This window comes from Chlorocebus sabaeus, chromosome 23, assembly GCF_047675955.1.
Source record: "Chlorocebus sabaeus isolate Y175 chromosome 23, mChlSab1.0.hap1, whole genome shotgun sequence".
In the NCBI taxonomy this organism is placed as follows: domain Eukaryota; kingdom Metazoa; phylum Chordata; class Mammalia; order Primates; family Cercopithecidae; genus Chlorocebus; species Chlorocebus sabaeus.
The window spans coordinates 74,065,850-74,090,154 of record NC_132926.1 but is presented as its reverse complement, the minus strand read 5'-3'; the positions used below and the strand labels follow the sequence as shown (position 1 = coordinate 74,090,154).

General features: G+C 39.9%; 1 protein-coding gene across 1 annotated transcript in view; it reads right to left on the bottom strand.

Annotated features, from left to right (window-relative positions):
• FBXL17 (F-box and leucine rich repeat protein 17) overlaps positions 1 to 24,305 on the bottom strand; it is a 537,807-nt gene that overhangs the window by 3,530 nt on the left and 509,972 nt on the right. The window contains exon 8 of the mRNA XM_008014095.3: positions 18,823 to 18,965. Coding sequence (XP_008012286.1) covers positions 18,823 to 18,965 — 143 coding nt within the window. The remainder of the gene's footprint in view (positions 1 to 18,822; positions 18,966 to 24,305) is intronic.

The following is a 24,305-nucleotide window of genomic DNA, read 5'->3' as shown; positions in this document are numbered from 1 at the left end:
GAAAACTATGTTATCTGTTAATCTTTTTACATTATTGACACAGTTGATATTTCAACATTGTGTTGATGATACTAAATCTTTGCCACAGCATTTCTCTATTTAAGACCTGTGTTTAAGTCAAATTTAACCAAGCCATATAACTAATTCTTTTTGTGACAAAGCTATGATTTATAACATTTTATTTTCAAAAGCTAATAAAATAATTTCGAATAAAAAAAGGAAAACTGCTACACATATTGGAGTTGAAATATGAACTGATTAATTTAATATAATTTAAATGTGTGCTCTAAGTCTAGAGTTCAGACAGCTTGTAACAGTACATTTAGGAGTCATCTATCATCTGGCCTTGCCTATTCCTCTAGCATATGTTTGATACTATCCAGCCACTTGGCCTAGTTTTAGTTTATTAAGTTGTTCAAGTTCCTTCTGGTCTTGGGATCTTTACACATCCCTGGAATACTTTTTGCCCCGCTTATCCATTATGACCCCTTTCTCATGCCTACTTCCTACTCATCTTTGAGTTCTTAGCTTCCATGTCATTTTCCCAGCAAATTTGGATCACTGCCTTATCTCTGCTCCCCTCACTAAGTTACGTAAGTATTCCAGATCATTCACTCTTTCAATACTGCCTACTTTTCCCTCATAGTACTTATTATTGTACTAAGTGAATTTATGATTGCTTAGTTTAATGTCTATTTCTCTCGCTCCAATCTGAGATCTATAAGAACTATGATGAGCCAGGAATAGTTATGAGTGAGTGAATGCTAAAACAAATACAAACTACAAATAAAAAATAGAAATCCAAGAATAAGGCAAAGCCAGACACTGACACTAACATACTAATCAAGAAGGCCAACAATTTCTTGAGGAACTCATATTCAGTTCAAGAATCTCCTCCTTCAGGGAAGCCCTCCCTAAGCAATCCAACCCAGAAGGTTGAGTTAGGCATCCCCTCCCGGTGCACCATGGCGGGCACCCTGTAAGGTCTGTCCTCTCTTTGAGCACTCTCACACTGCATTACAATTATCTGTCCACTTGCCTATCTCTTCCACTTGAATAGAAGTCTCTGGAGATTAAAGATTGGCCTTTTATCTTTAAATCTACTGGGCAGTTCAAAATAGAGAAGAACTATGGCAACTATGGTTCGTATCATGGACTTTGGAAGCCACCAGAAACAGGTTTGAATCCTGCTTTCATGTTACTTATTTTCTTTTTTAATCTACCAGGTTTTATTTTGATAAGATGTGATTAGGAATCTAATTTTAGTTTTAAAAAAAAGTATACTTTAAGTTCTGGGATACATATGCAGAACATGCAGGTTTGTTATATAGGTATACACGTGCCATGTTGGTGTGCTGCACCCATCAACCCATCATCTACCTTAGGTATTTCTCCTAATGCTATCTCTCCCCTAGCCCCTCACCCCCTGACAGGCCCCAGTGTGTGATGTTCCCCTCCCTGTATCCATGTGTTTTCATTGCTCAACTCCCACTTACGAGTGAAAACATATAGTGTTTGGTTTTCTGTTCCTGTGTTACTTTGCTGAGAATGATGGTTTCCAGCCTCATCCATGTCCCTGCAAAGGACATGAACTCAGTCTTTTTTATGGCTGTATAGTATTCCATGGTATATATGTGCCACATTTTCTTTATCCAGTCTATCACTGATGGGCATTTGGGTTGGTTCCAAGTCTATGCTATTGTGAATAGTGCTGCAATAAACATACGTGTATATGTGTTTTTATAGTAGAATGATTTATAATCCTTTGGGTATATACCCAGTAATGGGATTGCTGGGTCAAATGTTATTTCTGGCTCTAGATCCTTGAGGAATCCCCACACTGTCTCATGTTACTTCTTTAAGATTTGGTTTTTCTCAACTGTAAAGACAGGATAAAAGTACTTATCATAGGACCGTTATAGGGATTAAATGTAATAATATGCCTAGCACTGTGACTCATATAAAAAGCCCACCATACAGGAGCTCTCACTATTGGAGGAGGAACTCAGTAAATGGTCACTGAATGAAAGAGTTAATTCATGATCTCTTAGGGCCGCCAGTTCTCTATAGCGTTAATCAATATTGTTCCACCTCTAAGTTATCTCACAAAATAAACCTTGTTAACACTAGTTGTAATGTTAAAAATAATCACCAAGCAAAGAATAACTTTTAGAATGTTCTCCATGTACAAGAAAAATCTATTTTATCTTAATGCTTTATTGAGCAGATTCCAGAACTCTCCTTAATAACATAGTCTAGGTTTTAAGTAACTACTTTGGCATGGTTTGGATATTTGTCCCCTTCCCATCTCATGTTGAAATGTGATCCCCAATGTTGGAGGAAAAGCCTGGTGGGAGGTGTTTGGTTAATGGGGGTCTGCCCATCATGGCTTGGTGCTGTCTTCAAGACAGTGGGGGAGTTCTCTCGAGATCTGGTTGTTTAAAAGTGTGTGTGGCACCTCCCCCAACTCTCTCTCTTGCTCCCAGCCTTGCCATGTGACATATGTGACATGCTTGCTCCCCTCGCCTTCCACCATGACTGTGTTTCCTGAGGCCCTCACCAGAAGCAGATGCCAGCATTGCACTCCTGCACACCTCAGAACCATGCGCCAATTAAATCCCCTTTCTTTATAAATCACCCAGTTTCAGCTATTCCTTTATGGTAATACAAACAGACTAATACATCACTGTCAGGAAATTCTTCCTTTTTTTAAACGGATGTTCCCCATGCTGCAGTTAGATGAGTTGCCTCCCTCCTGCCACAGACAAACAAAAGGATGCAGTTTTCACTAAGAGATGAAGTCATTTGGTCAGAGAGGAACCTTGGAAAATCTGCGTCACATTGCAAAGAAGTAAATGTAGTCCAAGCCATTTGGCATTCAAGGAAGTACTAACTAAAAATAAATGAGAAAAGAATGGAGCAGAGAAAACATTCAAACCCACTGTTAACGATATGAACTCTTTTCTATGGTACATCTTTTCCAATTTATACACAGGTTTGTACAGAGTTTTGTACCTAGGGTTGACAGGCAATTTGCTTTGGAGGGCCAATTAATTTAAAAATAGAAAATATCTCTCTATGTGATAACTGTTTTCCAGGAAAAGGCACATAATTCACCTTAAGCAAACTTGATACATGAAGATAAGGATTTATGAAGTATACAAATTAGAGAATAATTCTTCACTTTAGTAAATAATTTCATGGTAGGGTTAATTTATTTTGCCAGCTTCCCCAGCATATTTTATATATCCTTTGATTTCCCAAAATGCAATTTACCTGTTTCAGCTGCACAAAGTAAAATACATCTGTAGTTGAGAATATAGATGATGATGTGTTTGTTCTCTGGCTTTCACAGGTTTGGGGTAAGAACTGACAATAATTTGACTTTGTGTAACTGTATGAAAAATGGCACCAGTAATCCTCTGTGGATATAATGTATCTTCTAAGGAATTCTTTTGCTAACTGTACTCTGTAAATTCTAGGAAACAAAGCAGTGGGGAAAATGCAAATATTTCATTTTAGAGCTCTGTTGGGTAGAAGTTATTCAGGGGAAATACACGGGCTCCTATTTAGGGAGGGTTCTATCTTTTACTTACAATCTCTCCTGGCAATAGTGTGACAAATATTATACTACAGTTATGCTCATTTACTCCTCAGAAGCACAAATTATGCTCACCTTTTCTTTGTATGGACTCTATAAGTGCTTTGGTGCCATAGAGGATTCAGGTAAGACACCAGCAGAGCCCAAATCCTTTTACATCGTTATGTCTACATGCACATTTCTGCAGACATTTTGTCATGCACAACTCCACTTGCTAGAATGAAAAGAACCTCTCTCTGTTCCAACTCATAAAATATATGTAATATAAAAAGAGAACATTAAAGATGAAGTTTTTTAAAAAATTTCCCCATGATCCCTGGTTTTCTGCATTCAATTTCTTTTCCTCTTGCTGCAAACTATCAATGGCAACTCCTATATGACACATGAGATTTAAAAAATGCAATGTATCTTCCTAAAAAAATATGCTGCACTGTCATTTGAAGAAATTACTGTGATTAAAGGGGAAAAAACCATGTGCCACAAGTTTTTTTTAAATATAAGAAAGACTGGATTTTATACTTCTCTCCAAATGCTGCATAACCATAATTTACATTTTCAAAATTGTTATAACTCTTTTTAAGGTAGTAGCAATTTGTCTGGTATTTTAATCTCTTTTGAGTTAACATCTATTAGCACTTTGTGAAAATGTGAGGCAAATTGCTATGCTAATGAAGGTAAATCACACCACAGTTTCATGATATGGCTGCTGCTCTTACGGAAGGGTGAGGAGAGAAACTTCAGAGTTACAGAGAGTCAGTGTAACCAATTTATCTAGGCCATTACAGTCTCTCTATTAATTTCCCCAGAAAGTTCCAGATAAGTGTAAACCCAGGCCTGACTTATCTCCTCAATGACACGTACTGTTCAATAAACGTAATTTCTGATAAAATTTGCAGAAGAAGCCATTTACATTAAGTGATTGTTACTTCCTTTTTAACTCAGGTTTTAAAAGAAGACATATTTATGATGGGGGAAAATATTTGACATCTGATTATATTAAAATCACAATTAAGACAAAACCACTTAAAGTTCTTGACAACAAGGAGAATTTCAGTCATCTCTTTGTTTTTAGTCCTACAGGCACTGTCTGGTATATTCTTGCCCATTAGAATATAGGCTCTATGAGACAGACATTCTTGCTGGTTTTGTTCACTGTCAAATCCCTAGCACATAGTATATACTCAATAAATATGTGTTGGCTAAATTCACATAGGAGTTGTTCAATGAATATTTATTGAGTACATTAAAAAAGCACCAAATAGTACCGGGCCAGAAATTGTAGAGATAAGCTCACCGTGTTACCAGACTGTTCAGCTAGAGTGGTAGCAGTCTCTAAAGTCCTGATATTATGGCAGCCCCAAACTCCTTTAATCCTCTGAAGTTCATATCCATGGTGATTCTTTGGGCTATTGTCTTTTCCATCTGACATCACCAGATACCTCTTTCCAGATACATCTTCCCTAGAGTTTCTAATAATGTTGCACAGGAGACCAAAGCAGCTCATGATGGTGGTTTAGCAAGTTTTGCTGGGTCATGTGGCTGTCAGGGCGTACTCAGAAAATAACTAAGCTACACTTTGGATTACCTGATGTCAACCCTCCACACTGGAGATCGTTCTTAAACCAGGTGTGTAGACTAAGAGGCATGCTAATGATCCTGGACACGAGTCAGTTTCCAAAACTTGGCAAAACCCCACACAGTTCAGAGGATTTGACACTGGTGTTTATAGCATCAGCAGCCTGCTCAAGATGGCAGGCCCAGGAAGGCAGATGATTTGGAAATTTTGTGACATTTAAGCTCCCTTTTAATGTCATAGTTATCTGATGGCAAAGAGTAAATTGTGGACAGGTCTCCTGACTCAAAACAATGCCATTTCTATCTTCTGATTTCTTGGGCTTTGGGAGTTGGTATGCTCTCACCCCTGCGTGGAGGCAAGTGAAAATGTGAAGGGCTCTCTTTTTTCAGTTGGTTCTGCTGTCATGGTAGTGTTTAGTATCTGATGCCTCAGAAGCATGCAATGAATGGCAATCTCAGATAAGGAGAAATTCTGCCACCAAAACTGCCCCATGCCCCCAATGCTAAACACATAGTATTAGGCTTTTGCGTGTTAAGAGACAATCAAACGCTTCTCTTCAGCGTGGTTTATTTTGGCAAAATACCTGAAAACAATTTGTTAATGTTTTACTCAAATAACCAATAAAGCAAAATAAAAGTATGTCTCTGTTCAGGCAAGGACGGGGAAGACAGGAAGGGAATAATATTCAGTGAACATCTATTATTTCCCAGACATCTAAGCATGAATACCCCTAATCAGATGGAATTCCTATTTCACAGAGCTAGTAAATGGTAGCTAGATTTTGAATTCAGGACCCTAACACACAGTGCTCTCTGCACTGTACCACATTGCCTGGCCCCTTAGGTAAGATGGTGTGGTATGGAAAGTGTCAGACTGGGGTCTAGCTGATCTCTTGCCCTGTAAAATATTTACTGACATTCGTTTTTTTATTGAATATAAAAGAGATTGCAGTTTGCATATACATACATTTCAAAGTCCTTGACAGTGTTTTCAAAATGGCTGCTCTAAATGTAAATTATAATGGATCTCGCTTGGCCTGCAGAGCGGTCTATTGTGGAGTTGTGGGTTACCTGAGACTTTGAAGCATGATGGAAATGCGAAGAAGCTGCAGGGCTGACAACAGGCCTTTGGATAGGCCATCCGTGACTACGCCAGAAACGGGCACTGCTTCCTTTCCTGTCTCTCACCCATAAAAACACTTTCCCTTGTTACAGAGGTAGAATGGCCTGCAAGCCAGATATGGCCCCTGCCCTCTTGTAGCTTATAACCCAGCAGGGGAGGAACAATGACACCAGCAACAGCAAAGCCCGGGAAGTGCTTTCTAGGAAAGTGCAGGTTGCTGCAGAAGGAAGCCCGCAGTAGGCACCTGACCTGCTCCTTGAGGGCTGGAAAGGGCTTTCCAAATGAAGTGATATTTGGACTTCTGAAGGACAAGAAGGTGTCAGCCTGTGTACCATATCCAAAAAATATGCACATATTATTCAGAGAAGAAAGGAAACCAGCTTATGAGCTAGAATAAAACAACTCATCAGGCGTTAGCTTTGTAAGCTATGCAATGTTTCTCCCGCCCCATCCAATGAACTCAAGTGTATACCTGCAGTAAGTTATTGTATCAAATAGCTCTGCTGTGAGGAAGGGAGGGGCGAAGAAGGTGGACCCCTTTATTTGCAGGTGGGAAAAGTAAAGGGCCCACAGTATATCTGTGAAGGCATCACAAATAGCACACTCAGCTCCTGCCTCCTAATTCAGGGCTTGGGCCTTCACACTGGTCTGTCATTCTTCACAGACTCCCTGGGAAATGTCACGCACTGCTAACAGCCCCAGAGGCTGACTCCTGGCGGCCCAGAAGCAGAGCGCTGTCTCTGGGGCAATACGCCTCCGGAGCCGGCTTCTCTCCGCGTTTCTTGGCTCTCTGGGAAACTAGTGGATATCTGTGGAACCTGGTATTCACCAGGTGCCAGCAAAAGTCATCGTGAACAATGCATATTCAAACAGACCTTAATGTGCTTTCAGCTGGTGCCCGCAGGCTCTAAGATGGGCACATATTAAAAAGGATGAAATCAGGGTAATGTGAATTTTAGTAACACCCCAAATTTGCATGTAAATGAGGTGAGTCATCTAAGTGCAGTTTAAAATATTTTAAATAGGACACCAAGAAAAGAGAAAAAGAGCAGACGATATATTGATTTTTCCAGGATCCTGCACAGCTGACAACATGTGCCCGCTCTCTGCTGGCCTGTGTAGATTTTTATAATTCTATCTCTCTCCCTTTGCAGCAGGACTTCCCACGTCCCTGTTCAGGTGACATGCCACATTCTGCTGAGGTTTGCTATGGTGAGAGCAGGGAACTAGGAAACTGGTGCCTCTTCAATCTCTCACCTCTTTCTCTTCAGTGGCAAGGCTAAGCTTCCTACCTTAGCACTTGGCTCCTTTATTCTCTCCTGTAATCAGCTTCACATTCCCTTCCTTCCCTCTTCCTTTCTCAGACAAACCAAGGCCTTCTGCCATAAACCCTACAGTGACTCATACATAGCAAACTTATAATAAATGTTTACTGACATGGGATGAATTAAACTGTGTCTACAAGGGCAAGAAAGATACAAACAAGAATAAAGTGGTTGTCGACCCAACTGCTCATTAGAATTACCTGAAGATATTTTAGAAATCCCAGTGCCCAGGCCATATCCTAGACCAGTTATATAGGAGTCTTGGTGGAGAGGGAGTCAGGCATCACTAGTTGTAAAGCTTCCAGGAGATTCCAAAATGCAGATTGGGGAGACCTACTGGTTTAAAGCCACTGACTGATAAAGCTCCTAGAATGCACAGGTGATTCCTGTTCTTGGGGATCTGAAGGTAAGGTTGAACTAAGCACCTGCCCACTTCCCATGATATGACACCTCTGAGCTAGAGGTTCTGGGGAAAAGGAACTGTTATTACTATAGCTTATTAGCCCTTCTTTTTTTCAAATATTCATCACTGTCTGAAACAAAATATGCATTCTTTGAATGTGGTAAAAATGGACTGGCTTCCTCTCCTTCAGCATCAAGTCTTAGATCTCTCATTAGGCAAAGCCAAAGGTGGCCTCCATCTGATCTTCCCAAAAGCTAAGGGGAAGGAAAAAAAATTCTCCTATCCCCCGTTCTCACATGGACCTAGTGCTTCCTCAGTGGAAAATCCATGATATGAAAGGAGAGGGTATTCATGATTAGGTATTTAATACAATTTTTTTTTTTTTTTTTTTTTTTTGAGATGGAGTCTCGCTGTCACCCAGGCTGGAGCGCAGTGGCGCCATCTCAAGCGATTCTCCCGCCTCAGCCTCCTGAGTAGCTGGGACTACAGGCATGTGTCACCATACCCAGCTACTTTTTTGTATTTTTAGTAGGGATGGGGTTTCACTGTATTAACCAGGATGGTCTCAATCTCCTGATCTCGTGATCTACCCGCCTCAGCCTCCCAAAATGCTGGGTTAATACAATTTTAAGAAAAGAAATTTTAAGAAGAAAAGTTGACTATCTCATTGGAGCCTAAAAGCAACTTGCTAAATCTGGGAGTCAGCTGACCACAGAGCATCCATAATGTACGATGCTTCATGCGTGAACCTCATACTGGTAGCCTGGGGTCTTTAAGGATGTGTTTTTCATACAGAGGTAAGAAATAGTACTCTTGGGTGGCAAAAAAAAAAAATTCATCAAAAAATCCCAAAGTATACAATAAGACAGATACTGAGAATGCAATGAACCTGACAGAGGCAGGCTCATAAATTCATTCAACTTTGTCAAATGCAGTCATTCCATTTCGGAATCTGCAATGATTGGAAGTGCTATGCTCTGTCAATATCACAACAGGCCTGGCTTCATGCTGTCTCTTTTTCATGAAATGTGTGTTGCCTGTTCACACTAGTGCTGCTTCTATTCACTTGAATTAGCACAGTGAGAAAGCAGCAAAGAACTTGGGAGGATGGGGATCACAGAAACGCCTGCAGTGTTAAGTGAGAATTGGGGCTTGCTAACCTGAAGCCTCTAATTAGAGATTAGTGTGACAGGAAGTCCAACCACCAGACTGTCAGAGAGAAAAATTAGTGACATTTTCATTCCCTGTATCACCAAGCTATCCTCCACTGAGAAAGATGTTTCCAAGCTATCCTCCACTGAGAAAGCAAGCTCCAGGTGCACAACCATGCGTTGGCCGCTCTAAGGCCACAAACCACTGGCCAGGACTTAGCCACACTCAAATCTATGCATATGTGCTTGTGGTGCAGACAAGAACCAGAACATAATGTATGTGGGACACCAGGATGGAGAAAGTTGCTTGGGGGAGTCATCTGTAGTGCTACAAATCGTTCAGCAAATGATCAACAATTTGAAAAAAGAAAAACTAGGCCCCAATAAGATAATTAATGTAGTCACTAAGTGAGTGGTAAGTGCAATGTACTTATGGAACACATCTAGGTATTTCTAAATTAAACTCATGAAGTTAAGCTGAAAAACATAATCGAGGGGGAAAGCTCTCTGAACTAAAAGTGTGTTTTCTTTTGTGCATAATGGCTTTCTCGATTTCAGTTTTTATTTTCTTACACAAAGGATAAGGTAGTGGTAATCAGCAAGTGCACACTTGATGAAAAAAAATCTTTCTGAAATTGCCATTTCCATTTTGTAGCATTTACGAATTTGACTTGTTTCCTAAGACAAATTCATGATTAGCAAAAATATATTCTGCATTAATGTGACCAGTAAATCTGTAGATTCAAAAACCTGAAAATAAGTGCTATTCTTGGTTTTCAGAAGATGAACTGTACCTAAATCAGAGCATTGCAGGGCTGGGCTCTGAAGGATGCCAAGTTCAACCATGCAGCAGATGCTGAGCTCATCTGAATGTCCTGATCCCCCGGGGCTTGCAGCTGCCCTCACAACTCCCCAGCTATACGGATTTCATATGAAATCCAAGGGGGGACCTTTCTCACTTGTTTATTTATTTTCCTCTGTCTAGGTACTTTTTACAATCCATTAAATTATTAAGAGGCAGTGGAATCTAATGATTTTCAAATTTACTTTTAGCTGTATAATACTTTCACAAACTAAAACTGTAGATTTCAAGTACATAAAGCAATAAGAATGGGGCTGCTCTGGTTGAAGAGAATGCAGATGAGAAACACAGTCCAATCTATCCATCCATCCAGCATGCAATACATATTTATTTAGCAACTAGTGTGTACCAGCCACTGTGGTATGTCCTGGTAATATAACATAGAAGGAGAAACCCACAGATCTTATATTCTAGTAAGGAGAAGGAAAGAGATGAAGATAGGAAGGGTAAAAATCAACCACTACAACAAGCAAGAGCTAATGTTTATTGCTTGCTTCATAGGAAGAACACCACACAGATTAATTCACTCCACTCTCTCGATGTGAGACAGATGCTATTATTTTCATTTTACAGATGAGGGAATGGTGGCACAGGGAGGCGGTGGGGAACGCAGAGATAGCAGCAAAGCCACAGTCTGGTGAAGTGGAAGACAAGAGACAAGCATTCTCTGGCAGGACGGAGTGGTTACCATATGGATGCTGCTGCCAAGAGATGGGGGAAGTGAGAACGGAAAAACGGCCACTGCATTTGGTGACACAGAGGCCACTGCTGACCTTGAAAAGAGCAGCATCAGTGGCATGGTGCGGATGGAAATAGTTCATAACACGTGGCGAGAAAGCAAGGAAAACTGTTCCTAGACACTCCTTTTCAGAAATTAAATAGAACGGCAAGAAAAGAGGCTGGAGGACCACGGCTGAAAGCTGATGTAGGATCAAAGTGAGGCTCTTTGTTCAGAAGAAGCATAACCTTGGGTGTCACTTAAAAATAAATAATCAGCAATTTCACAGCACTGTAGCTGCCCATTTGCTTGTCCTCTCCCAAGAGGCTGCAGGCCCCATGGCATAGGAGTGTATCTTGTTCACTGTTCTTTTCTGACCTATCACCTATCACAGTGACTTGAATATACTAAGTCACTCAATAGATATTTCTTGAAGAAATCAACTATTAATAAAATATAGGATAAAAATTGGAGGCAGGAGAGGCTTCGTTTTTCTCTGAAAAATTGCTTGCAAACAGGAACAGGATTTTCTCTAGGCACAGCATAGTAGGCCCTGAAGACCTGCTGCTGCTGGATGGCCAGGCCTGGCATGTGGGCTGAGCCATCGCTTCCCCACCTGCAGTAGGCCCTCAGTCACCTGGTCACTGCAGGCTGGTCTTGTTGCTACTTGGTGAAGTCAGGTGATTAAGAGTTCTGGGATCTCATCTGAGCTCTGTTGAGGAATTGCTGCTACCTATTCTATTTTTAAATTCGAAAACTAATATGATCCTACAATCTAATTCTTTCATATAATTACTGAAACCAAATCAAAGCTCCAAGGAGATTATTTACTGCAAAGCAATGACGCTCCAGGGTGCCTTCAGGCAAACTCCAACACAGCAATCTATTCACCCTACAGTATTTGGGGAACAGTAGGCTCTCTCCTTCCCCCTTTTAAAAGCAAATGAACAATTTCACTGTCCATCAATCCCATAACAGAGGCCAGCAAAACATAAGTAGCTACTTGCAGCACATTCCCTTAAAAGGTTCTACACAGATGTTGATTTTCCTGAAAAAACAAACCAAACAAATCTCAGCCTGGACATTGACTGGCTGTTTGACTTGGCAGGTCTTCACTCTCTGCTCACAAGAAAGGACTGATTCCTACCGGTTCCACATTTCTTCTTTCTCTGTAAGTTTGGCTGTAATTTAGTGAGTCCTAATGATTAAAAACAATTCTATTATTTTCAAGAATTGCTGCCTTAGTCTCAGGAGGCCAGTTCTTCTATGAAGATCTAAGCTTGTGAATTTATATTCATGGCTAGACTATTATGAACCTGTTGGACAGGTGATTAATATACCAGACACAAGATTCCAGAGCAGGTATGTATATGTGAATAAATATAATGATAATGCTAATAGTAGTTAACATTTATTGAGTGCTTATAGTGTGCCTGACTTTGAGTTAAGGTCTTTATCACAATATTTCATTTAATTTTGTAACAACCCTATGGGATAAATGTCATTATCATCCCCATTTTTCAGTTGGTGAATTTGAGGCGTTTAGAGATTAAGTCACCCAAGGTCCCGGAGAGAGTAAAATGATGGAGGTAGAATTTGAAAACCTAACAGTTTGACACTAGTGCTCAACCTCTTTTATAAAATTCCACATCAGTGTTTATTGGTTTCATATTTAAATACTGGAAAGGACTTATAGTTACCACTTCTTAGAAGTTCAGGTGAACAGGGTTGGAAGAGGAGGAGATGGGAACACTTAACTAAAATGAGGTTGAAAGGTAACCTCTGAATTTCAGCTGATGTGTTTTTCCCTGTTTCAATTACCAGGAATAATCAGGAGAGGGTTGTAAAATGCGTTTTAAAGTGCTCCTATGTGAAAATCACCTGGAGAAACTGTTTCATCAGCAAAAGGAACAAGATGCTGATGCTTCAAGTGAAGGACTGAAGTTCAGATTTTAGAGCCCCAGCTGCACTCTCACCATTTCTCATCCCCTCTCATCCCCTCTTTCTTTTGGGGCCACATGTCATGTGGGCTGTCTGAGTAAGGGTTATGTCACCCACAACAGAGGACTGCACAGTCTGATACAGTTAGACCACTCCTGCCTTATTCGAATAGAATGTTTTCTTTTCTTCTTTTTCTTTTTTTTTTTTTTTTTACTTTATTTTCTTTGATACAGCATCAATTTTAAATCTTACATTTTGGCTATGGGCAACCTGGAAACAGCTGCGCAGACAAGGCAGGGAAGAGGAGCGTCCCTGCAGGTACACGCTTTGTTTCATGGCTGAATTGCTACCAAAGCAGTCCTGGACACAGCGCCCTCAAATTATTTTTCTCTGAAACTGATTTTTCCAGTTAGTTCTGTACGTTAGTTACAGAGTCCTATATTATTTTCCCCATAGGGCTTTCCTGCTCATGATTCCTAAACAAGCTGATAAAAACTCCATTTTCTCCACAGGAGGAGTTAAGTTGTTGAGGCTTTTTCTTACCGTAATTACTTCCTGAAATATGCAGTGGCCAATTTTTCCTGAATATTTTTACATTAAATTGGGCACCCAAAACTTGGCCCTAGGTATTTTCAGGTGGTAAAGCAGACTCCTGGCTCGAAAGAGCTGATTGGTTTCTATCACTTGCTTTCTGTATTGGCTTCTTATTGATTCGATTTAAGAAAATCTCTCTCGCATTTAAAAATGTAGAACTCCATGTGAAAACCGGGATTTCTTATGTCCTGGAGAATATAGCAACATTTACTAAAAGAAATCACTATTTCACTCCTCAACTAAGAACTTCAGGAATTGGGGCAGGTAAGGAGAATGGTCTTAGCAATGTCAGTTTGATGAGAAATGAATTAATTCGATTATTTTCGTGGTGTGGATCAATAGTAGTCGGCCTCCACAGAGGCCCCTGGCCTGAAGGCAGCTGGATAATCAATAGGCTCACACAGAGGCGGCTCTCCTCTCCAGCAGCCTCTCTCATCTTTTCTGGGCGGGCTCTTCACGCCTGTGTAATTCTAATTTATGTCAACTAGAAATCAAAGAAATTCCAAGAGGCTTTGGTCATAGGACATTAGGGTGGACCTTTCACAATCTATTTATGTCTGTTCCTTAAGTAATGTGGCCCCCACAGCCCTCCAGGCACCTCTACTGGCCAAGGAGGAAAAAAAACCTCCCAGCAGAAGGGTAGCCATCTGCTCCGGGCCATGGCAGAGGCGTGGGGTTAGGTAAACCGAGGCACACTTTCTCCTTTCCATCTATAACTATGCAGGGACATAAGAACCAAGCATTTTAAGCAAAACGCTTTGCCAAGAGTGGCTCCCTCAATAACGCTCTTTAATGATACCCCAGACGCTGGCATTTTCAAATCAAATGAACAGTGTATAAAATTAGTTCTGCATGAAGTTAAAAAAAAATAGAAAGTGAAAGGGAGCTTTTAAAAGCTCCAGCATTTCTCCATCCAACTGCTTTTCACAAGGGTTTGGCATTTGAGAATTGCTACGTTTATGATGTTATTCACTGCTCATAATTCAGGCCTGCGTCTCCAAACTTCTGTATTAACACACACTGCAGAGGTTTCCACCACGATACTTTACCACCGAGGCCTCGCAAACTAGCCAGGCTGCCTCTGGTGAGGGCTGTTTTTTTCTGCCAGTGCCAGGCCATGGTGCCTCCTCCCTTCTCATCAACCTTGTCACCCCAAACATTTTTCATTAACCTTGAACACTGCATTTCCATTTGTCCTACAGCTTTCTCATGATTTTTTTTTTTGGTCCTTTATAGTTTTGTTCTCCATCCAAACTGCCTTATAAGAAATGAAGAAAATATAATACAATTACAAGAAACAGATCTATAGAGAATCTAGAATTCACTGAAGTCACAAAAACCATTTCTATGACCAAAGCTTCTGTTTATGATTGCGGAAAACAGAGTGAACATACTGCTCTTATTAGAGAGTTCCGTTGATTACACAAGTATTTTTAACTAAATCACCAAATAAATGTGAGTTAAGTTGATAGGTGATTTCGGGTCAACTCTAATTCCCAAGGTCAAGTAAGCCTTTGAACAGTCTTTAAGAATATAAGCTCACCCCAATTCATCAAAGCCGTCTCACACAGCGTTTTCTTCTCTTGGTTCTTACAATGCACTAAAGTTTAGGAGATTAAGTGGCGTCAGCTTCAAAACCCTCTAACATGCTTATCCATCCAGCAATCAGAAAAGCTACTCAAACGGGGGCTTCTTAATGCACTTCCTGACTTTACAACTGCATGGGGAATGCTGCATTGTTGAATGACGGGAGGACTCCTCCCCAGGAATCACCAATGTTGCAGCCAAACATATTTACTGCAGTTTCGCTTAGCCCTTGTTTGACAATCCAAGTACATGTTGCTTTCATCTGCAATGAATATGTTTAACTTTTCTCATTTGTTCTCTGCTAACCTCCCAAGAGAGATGGGGGGTGGGGGTCGTGGGGCGAAACACTGTTTTCCTACAACAAATACAATGCATTTTGTTATTCTTGCAATTCCTCAAAAGCTGAAATGACGAAAAAAGCATCAGTTTGGTAAAGTATTAAATATAAGTGGCCCTCAATAAACTGACTGTGAAAGAACATGCAACTAGAATGTTCTTTCTCAGAACCACAGGATAACAGAATACCAGTGCAAGGGTACACAGACTTCACAAACCACATCTCTCTCCAGTGCAGGGATCCCACTGATGCCATTCCTGACCGAGGAATTTACTGAGTAGATGTTGAGGTTCCCTGCCTCCTCCATTGGCGCCACTGGTGTGCAGAAACACAGAGGAGAACTCTAATGGGTTTTACTAGTGGTTAGCAGATTTGGTTAAGGTAGGGAGAAAAGTGACAGGGCCAAATTAATTTTGTTCTTTAATGCTTTGCTGGCACAGATGATCATAGACTGCCAAGAGATGGTGTATCTTCTTCTCCATTCCCTAATCATAGTTTTTCTGTTTCCTGTTTCTATTCTTATTTTTCACCTTTATTTGTCTTGTTACTTTCTGTTTCCCTAAGTACTTGAACAGTCTTATCTTCAACTCACCCTTTTCTCCCACTGCAAATCTTTCTGCATCCCTATGCTGGAGTAGATGGTTAATAAATTCATTCCAAATACTGAGTGTCCTACGAAGGCATTAGTTTTCCATTGCAGAGGTGTGTAGAAAGTATAATTACTGACATCTTTATATAAAAAATAATCTTAATTTTAAATTTAGTTGAGGAAAAAGCACAAAGGCAAAGCATTCTCTAATTTGAGTTTTTTTTTTTTTTTCCTTTCTAATTTTCTTTCAAAATTGAATAGCAGGCAATACAATTTTTTTTTTCTCATTGGGAAATTCCACGATCACAGCACGGGTTAATATAATGATATTGATGATAAGAATAATCAGTAACAGATCATTTTATATATAATAGACATTATTCTAAGTGCTTTACATATGTTAACTCATTTACATGCTCATAATTCTACAAGATAGGTACTAGTATCCTCATTTTGCAAATGAGGAAACAAGCACTGAGAGGTTAGTAACTGCCCATGGTGACACAACTAGTAAGTGCAAAACCCAGATCTGAACCTGAACTCTGGCTCCGCAGACTATACCCTTGCTACTAATTTCTTTTCTTTGCTACTCAAATCTTCCTTTGAATCTTGATGGTAACTTAAAATCTGGAGATGGATGGCATCATACAAAATCCGAAAACTGAATAGCTACTTTACATTTCCATCCAACTAAACCAACAAGCAGGCTTTTCTGTGCAAGCCTTTACTTGTGCTTTGTGTGTGGTTTGGAACTGTCTTCCATCCTCACAGAGCCTCTCGTATTTGGCTCTGAGCTGCTTTAAGTCTGAGGAAGCCAGACAGCAAGGCTGGGTCCAGCATCTCCCTGGGCTGTGCTGCAGCAGGCTCTGACCAGACGGCATCGTGCTGGAGCCAATGGGTTCTCAGAGTGGCTCTCTGGTTAGAGAAAGGATTCAGAGGCAGCCCAGGGAAAGGGCTAAAACCCTTAGGGATACAGCTAATCTGTACAATGTCTCTATTTAATTTTGGACTAATTTGCATTTGGGTAGAAAATAACCCATTTCTTAACTAAAAATCAGCAAAATGCTGGTCAGCAAATATGTCGGGAATAATATTCTCCTGTAGTAACTGTAACATACAACTTCTACAGTGTATCTCTGAAGATGGAGCCGATCTTAACCATCTAAAGATTACAGATTAGAAATACGGCAATTTCTGAGAATCGTTGTGGACACATATGCATGAATGCTTACATTTTGGTAGCTTTAGTTAGACAGCATTCACGTGGCAGCTTCTGCTGGAAGCTGAGGAGTTCTGCTGTCACTGATTCCTGTTTCTAGAGCACTCTGCCTATGGTGGACCCTTTAACTTGTCTTAAAAGAAGTCATTTTAAAGTGGCAGGGTTAGCAGCAGCATTAGGTTGGTTAGTAGAAAGATTTGTGGGAGACTTGCAAGTCCTGGGTCTCAGTGCTGTTGCTTAGTTACAAAGTAAGTAGCTTCCGGGCTGGGCTGAGAATATATAACAACATTTCTCTAAACATAACTAACTGGCAAAGGTCTAGTATAAGCTGGGATTCTAAAGTGTTTGGAGAAAAGAATTAGTCAATTAACAAAAAATGACAAAGGACACAAGGGCTTTGGGCCATACTTCATTTGCCCCCAGATTTGCTACATTTAGAAAATGCATGCCCTTTGAATGGCAAGTCTATTTAGTTTCACATTATTTTGCTAGATTTGTTCCTAATCACTATTTACAAAAGTAGCACACATGTGTAAATTAGTACAAGATGGCGGCACTTTCTGAGCAAGTGTCTGAACTGGACCTTTTCTAAGGAAGCAGTCCCCGTGGCCAGAGAACGCCCCCTGGGTTGTGCCAGTAGCACTGGATACAGACTCCAAAGACCCGGCGTGAAGTCTTGCCAGAGTATCCCTGGGCCACTGACTGGTCTTTCTGAGCCTCCATTTTCTCCACTTCACAATGCAAATAACTATTTCTTAGACTTGTTATAGGAAAAACATGGAATAAATAAAGAAGAAAACATCTGTGGAGTGCCTGGTGTCTAGCATAGGTTTTTTTTTGTTTTTTTGTTTGTTTGTTTGGGACACGGTCTTGCTCTGTCACCCAGGCTGGGGTGGTGTGGCGCAATCACGGCTCACTGCAACCTCGGCCTCTTGAGCTCAGAGATCCTCCCACCTTAGCTTCCCTAGTAGCTGGTACTACAGGTGTGTGGCATGATGCCTGGCTAATTTTTTTTTTTTTGGTAGAGACAGAGTGTTTTGCCTTGTTGCCCAGGCTGGTCTCAAACTCCCGTGCTCAAGTGATCCTTCTGCCTTGGCCTCCCAATATGCTAGGATTACAGGTGTCAGTATAGATTTTTATTATCTGTTTTCTCAGTCTTCAAAGGGTCCCACATTAAATGCTGCACCATTTCCTAAACTCATGCTCACATCGCTGGTCAGCTCCACAGGCCTTCCGCCAGGACCTCTGGAATCACTTCTTATCACGTGCTAGGAGTGGCATCTGATGTATGGGGAGATGCAAATTCCCACATACCCCCTCACTGGCCCTTTCTTGTTCCCGAGTGGCCAGAATACATAGATGTTCAGTACCAAAATTACACACTTGTGAAAAACCAATTTGGCACTGTTCTTTCCACCTTTACTGTTGCTGGAAACTTGAAACACAGAATATAATTTTACGGTTAGACCCTGAAAATTGCAGTTTGTCATGTAACCTTTTACATTTTGGTCCATGGACTTATAAATAGGATGCCAAACTCTAAGTTGACTATATATATATGATTACTTTTTCTTTCTGCTTAAGCACAGAATTATTAAGTGGGGAAATGCAAAGATAATCCCAGATTAGTTTACAAAAGCAGGCAAACAATGCATAGCTATAATTATATATATATATATAAAATGTATATATAATATAGAATATATGGGGGTGGGGATAGAGAAGGAGAGGATATGACATCAAGCTATTAACTATACTGATATGTAGAAAGCAAACAACTTGATAGTCAACTCTTACTTTATCACATCTCATCAGCCCCAAATATCTCAGAGACTTGCTGCTCTGTGCAATCAGGGTGGCTCCTTGGTCTGTAATTTCCTTACACCATCCAACATCCACAGTCTCTATTGTCATGCTGTACCGCCCAATGGCTATCAGTGCTGCAAGAAGGGACAGAGAGAAAGCATTAACGTCAGCAGTGTAAGGGAGCTCTATCTTATTATGACTATTCATCTCATTTCCTCACTAAATTTGTTCCTGAAATTTTGTGTGTAAATGAATGTTTTATAAACTAAATTAAATTTGAAATGCTTTAGGAAAGCTTCCCTATGACAAACCCTTTTGCAAAGTGAATAATCATTCCATAATTTCCCTTTCATTGGACACAACCTTTTATCAGCTTTATTCATTACAAGGTTACCTGTGCTTTCAAACATGCAGCTCTGCAGAAGGAATACATTAAAATGAATTCCAGATACAACGTTTAAGAAAACCCAAGGAATAATTTTACCCAAGATAACTTTAATTTTTTTTTCCAAGAAAAACCCATGTAAACACTGTTTTGAGGAGTGTTATACTGCATGTGAATGTCTTTACCAATTGGCATAATTTTTTCCATCTGCTCATGACCTATAAAACGTAAAAGTATAAAATATTTTTCACATTAGTGCTTCTTGGGACTGTTAGGAATTAAGAGTACATCATACGTACAGCTGATTTTAACTGGTGCCATGCTAGAGTTCAGTAAAGGGAATGCATTTGTTATGGTGAATTTCCTCATCCTATCAGAAGTCTTCCTTCTATTAACATATAAAATGAAGCCTGTCATCTGTAAACCATGAGAGTATCTCTAGTCTTCTCAGCTGTTTAGCATTGTACCACCACTAAAGTGCAGACTCTTATCCCACAATCTATGACGTGCACTACTAATCACTGCAAAGCCCCACAGCCCATTACCCCATCAGAGTGACCAGTTGGTGAATGTGGCTCTTTTCTACCGACTTTGATAGATGTGCCCACCTCTATATTTATGGAGCAGAAAAACAAATTTCAATACTCCAGCACCAGTTTATGGTGCATTGGTTTGTGAATGAAAACCCTGAAAACAGTGCCACAAATATCAAAAAGAAAAGAGAAATGGTTTTCTGATAATTTCCTCCTTCTGAGATAGCATAAGTTGATTTCTGTGACAATAAAGGTGAATGATAGTTCCCAAAATGTGTTGACTAGATGGATAGAGTTAAGTACTCATGTTAACAAATGTTTACTCCTACAGCTCACAGAAGAGAATATTTGGAAAAGTCTTTCTTTGCTAATTACCTCAGTATTTTTTTTTTTTTTACTAGAAAACTCATGTCTGTACATTCCAGTAGGAAAGCACTCTCAAGGAGCCAGATATTTAATGTTTATACAAACAGCAATCATGATCCCAGTATTTTCCAGTGAAAATACAATAGAGAGAATTTTTTTTTAAAGTTCTTTATGTACCAGTTTGTTGATGTTTTCATCTTTGTGCATGCTGTTTTGATATTTAAAGTTTTCCAAGGGATTTGGGGATTTGCCAACTACTAAAAGTTTGCAGAAACGGTCTGAATACTATTTTTGTGTAGAAAGAGCAACATCCCAGGTTAATTTTGGTGTCTCTGACCTAAGAAAATTGTTCTCTCTGGTACCATCAGGATATGCTTATGATATCCTGAAGATCTGCTAAGAAAAATGAAGTAGGGGATACATAAAATAAATCCCTTTTAATACAAAGTGCTCAAACTATAATTTCCGAAGATGACAAAGCACCACTTGCAGGATGGCCTGAGGTTGGTAGATTTTGTGGAGTTGTTTCATTGAGGTCTGAGGCTAGAACACGAAAGCCCTGTACTATCCAGAAAAGCCCTGACTATCACAGCCTGCTTTATAAGCAGATAAAGCGTCAATAGCTATTGATTCTGGGTGGTAAAATTACTGATGTTTGGAGGCTTTTCTTCTGACTTAGCACTATTTACTGAAGTTAGAATGAAACTTTATTATTTCCTTTTTTTTTATGAGACGGAGTCTCGCTCTGTTGCCCAGGCTGGAGTGCAGTGGCCGGATCTCCGCTCACTGCAAGCTCCGCCTCCCAGGTTCACGCCATTCTCCTGCCTCAGCCTCGCGAGTAGCTGGGATTACAGGCGCCCGCCACCGCGCCCGGCTAGTTTTTTGTATTTTTTTAGTAGAGACGGGGTTTCACTGTGTTAGCCAGGATGAGAAACTTTATTATTTCTTAACTCATTCATTTATTTAATAACCACCTCATGAGCTCTAGAGCATTTTTGCCAACATTTATTGACTACACTCCATGTGCCAGGCCCTTGGCTAAGAATTTCAGGTGCATTATCTAATTTATTACTAACTGCAACCCTGTTAAGTCTTACTGTTATTTCCACTTTAATAATCAGGAAACGGAGTCACAGAGAGATTGAATAACTTTCCTAGTGTCACAAGATAGTAAGTTGGGGAGTGGATTTTAAGTTGGGAGCCAGCTCCCAGCAGAACCATGGGGCAAGGCAACTGGAAGTTCTCACAGGCCATGCCACCAGTGGTGGAACTGCAGTGTGACATGCTGGGCCTATGCTGGTTACTAGGAATATAAGATTCATGGAGCTCAGAGGCCAGGTGAGTGGAGGTGGGGGGTGGGTGTGAGGTGGGGTAGAAATGAGGAACAGCCCAGTAAACAGTCACAATCCAAGGCTCACCCCCTCTCTCTTCCCTTTTCCAACTCCTTACCTTTCAGATCTCAGGTCAAAGGTCAACTTCTCAGACCTGATCACCCTAGCATTTTATTGCTATTGGGAATGTTATTATTTGTTTACTTCTTTGTGGCTCACTCCCTCAGTAGAATGACAGCTCCTATTCACTGCTGTGTGCCCAGCACCCAACACACACCTCATACAGAGGAGGTTCTTAAAAATATCCATTGAATACAGCAACGACTATAACAGAGGCATGCTAAGGGGGCATAACAGCCCCCTCATGCTTCAGGGAAATGGAGATATGTCAGAAGCCCTCACAGAACAGTTGAGTTAGGTCTTGAAGGATGAGTAAGGGTTTTCCAGATAAACAAAGGAACAAGGATAGGTATGTTGGGCAAAGGAAACAGCATGTGTGAAAGTAGAGAGATGAGAAAGGACAAGTGAGCTGCAGGTATTCTACGTGGCTGAAGTAAAAACAAGTACAAGAAAGTGGGAAGACTCATTTCAGAGAGATTTATTCAGTGATTAATGGGGGTGGTATAAGAGACACAGAGTAACAAAACCAAGCAGAGTCCTTAATGTCATGAAGTTTATAGTCTAGCAGAAGAGAGAGATGTGAAACAAATAAACATAAAAGTAAACATAACTCTAAATTGTGACAAGTGCGCTGAAGGAAATGGACTGACCACTGTAGGATAGAATAACATTTAGCTGGGGGCTTCAAGGAGGGTCTCTCTGATAAAGTTACTCTTAATTCTTCCAACAGCTCTGCAGAACGATAACCATTTCAGAGGTAAGAAAACAGAGGTTCAATAGCTCACCAAGGCCCAAAATCTAATAAAGTGGCAGAACTGGCATGCAAACTAAGGCTGTTTGGTCGTTTGGCCAGTGCTTATTCTGTTACAGCAGCAGCACCTAGGGTGCGAGTAGGGCCCCGCACATGGTCAGAATGGATCTGGCCTGAGGCAATCTTCTGATTCCAAAATATACAGCACGTAATTTGCCTCTCTCTGACTATATCATGTCCTTGGACAGTTTTTCATTGTTGTTTCACAGGTAGCTATAAAACCTGTAGTGTGGTCTAGTCTCAAGTTCGGTTCTAGCCCTACTACCTAGCAGATATTTGACATCGGGATCACATTTAACTTTTCTGAGTCTCAGCGTCCTTACCTGGACAATGGGGAGGTTGACTGTATGCCCTGTCTACTTCATGAGGTTGGTTTGTGGCTCAAGTGAGATAATAGATGTAAGGGACTTTGCACTACATAAATGTCGTAATTTATTTGATATTTCCCCAATCCATCCTACAGTTGAGTAGTTGCTATAAAATGAAAAGACTTGAAAGAATTTTGAAAAATAAAAAACTCTGGGCAAATGATAGCATTATATAAATACTTAGTCATTATGTCACTGCTAGAGTTCTTGAACTGCCTACTCTCTATCAGTGATCATAAAATTCTAGTCTGCACCTGGGATGATAGGGCTGTAAATGTAATGTATCATTACTACCTTCATTAGAGGCTGTTGACACATTACAATGGTATTTATTGAACCTTGAAAAGGGATAAATTATGCAAGACTAATTCCTAACTCCAATGCAATTTTAATATACTTTTTAATGTGCTAAGTGCAACTAATGAAGAAAGTTAAATTTTAAAAAAGGTACACAAATTAAAAGCTGTAGTTCAGTAACTTGTGTGTTGATGAAGGATATACATTAACCCCCTAATAGTCATCCCCACAGGCATACAAATGACAGACAGAGTGATTAAAAGACTTAAGCACACATGCACTTAATTTTGACCAAGAAATTCCATTTCTAGGATTCTACTCAGACAATATACCTCTAATAGTACAAAATTACCTCAATATATACAAGTTTATTTATTGGAGCACTGATTGTAATTGCAAAATAATGGTAACAGCCTAAATATCCGTAAATAGGAGAGTGGTCGAATAATTATGCTATATCCGCACAACTGAATAATACGATGCCACTCTAAAAATATGAATAAGGAAAATCCCTAGGAATTAATTTGGAATGATTTTCAAATCATTAAGTAAAACAAAAGCAGAGGCCAAAAGAGTGTATATGATGTGCTACCACCCTTCATAAAAAGCATAAGGGAACATAATAAAATACGTATTAATCTGCTCATCTGTGCACAAGTAACAGGAGAAGCATAAACCAGAAACCACAAAATACTGTGTGACTATAAAGGTTGGTAAAAAATAAAGAAGCAGGCATGAGATGTGGGGGTGGGGTTGTGAGGAAGAAGAGATAGAAGAGATACTTCCTGTAATAGCTCTTTTTATATAACTTCGACTCTCTGAACCATAGCAATGCTTTACACACTTCTCAAAGTAAAAAAAAAAAAAAATGTGTAAGAATCCAAAGAGGAACACAAACAGTAACAAATGAACTCAAATAAACAGCATAACCCAGATGAATAATACAACTATGGCAAAGGGGATAGGAATTAAAAATGAATTTAAGTCACTTTGGAAACATGATCTTGACTGTATATTACAAGAGGAAAACCAAAAAGAATTGTGAGCAAACAAATACTATACTATAGTAAGTAAATTTATTTGTCACAGGAGTATGAGTTAGGAATTTAGTAACTACTCTGTGTAATCTAGGATTGCAAATAATGACAGCTAGTGTTTTCACTCTTAGAGAAAGAAGTTACAAATAAGAAAATAGGAGAGGCACACACATACACAGATACATAGGTAGCTATAGAAGTAAGTAATAAGTATTGTGTGTGTGTA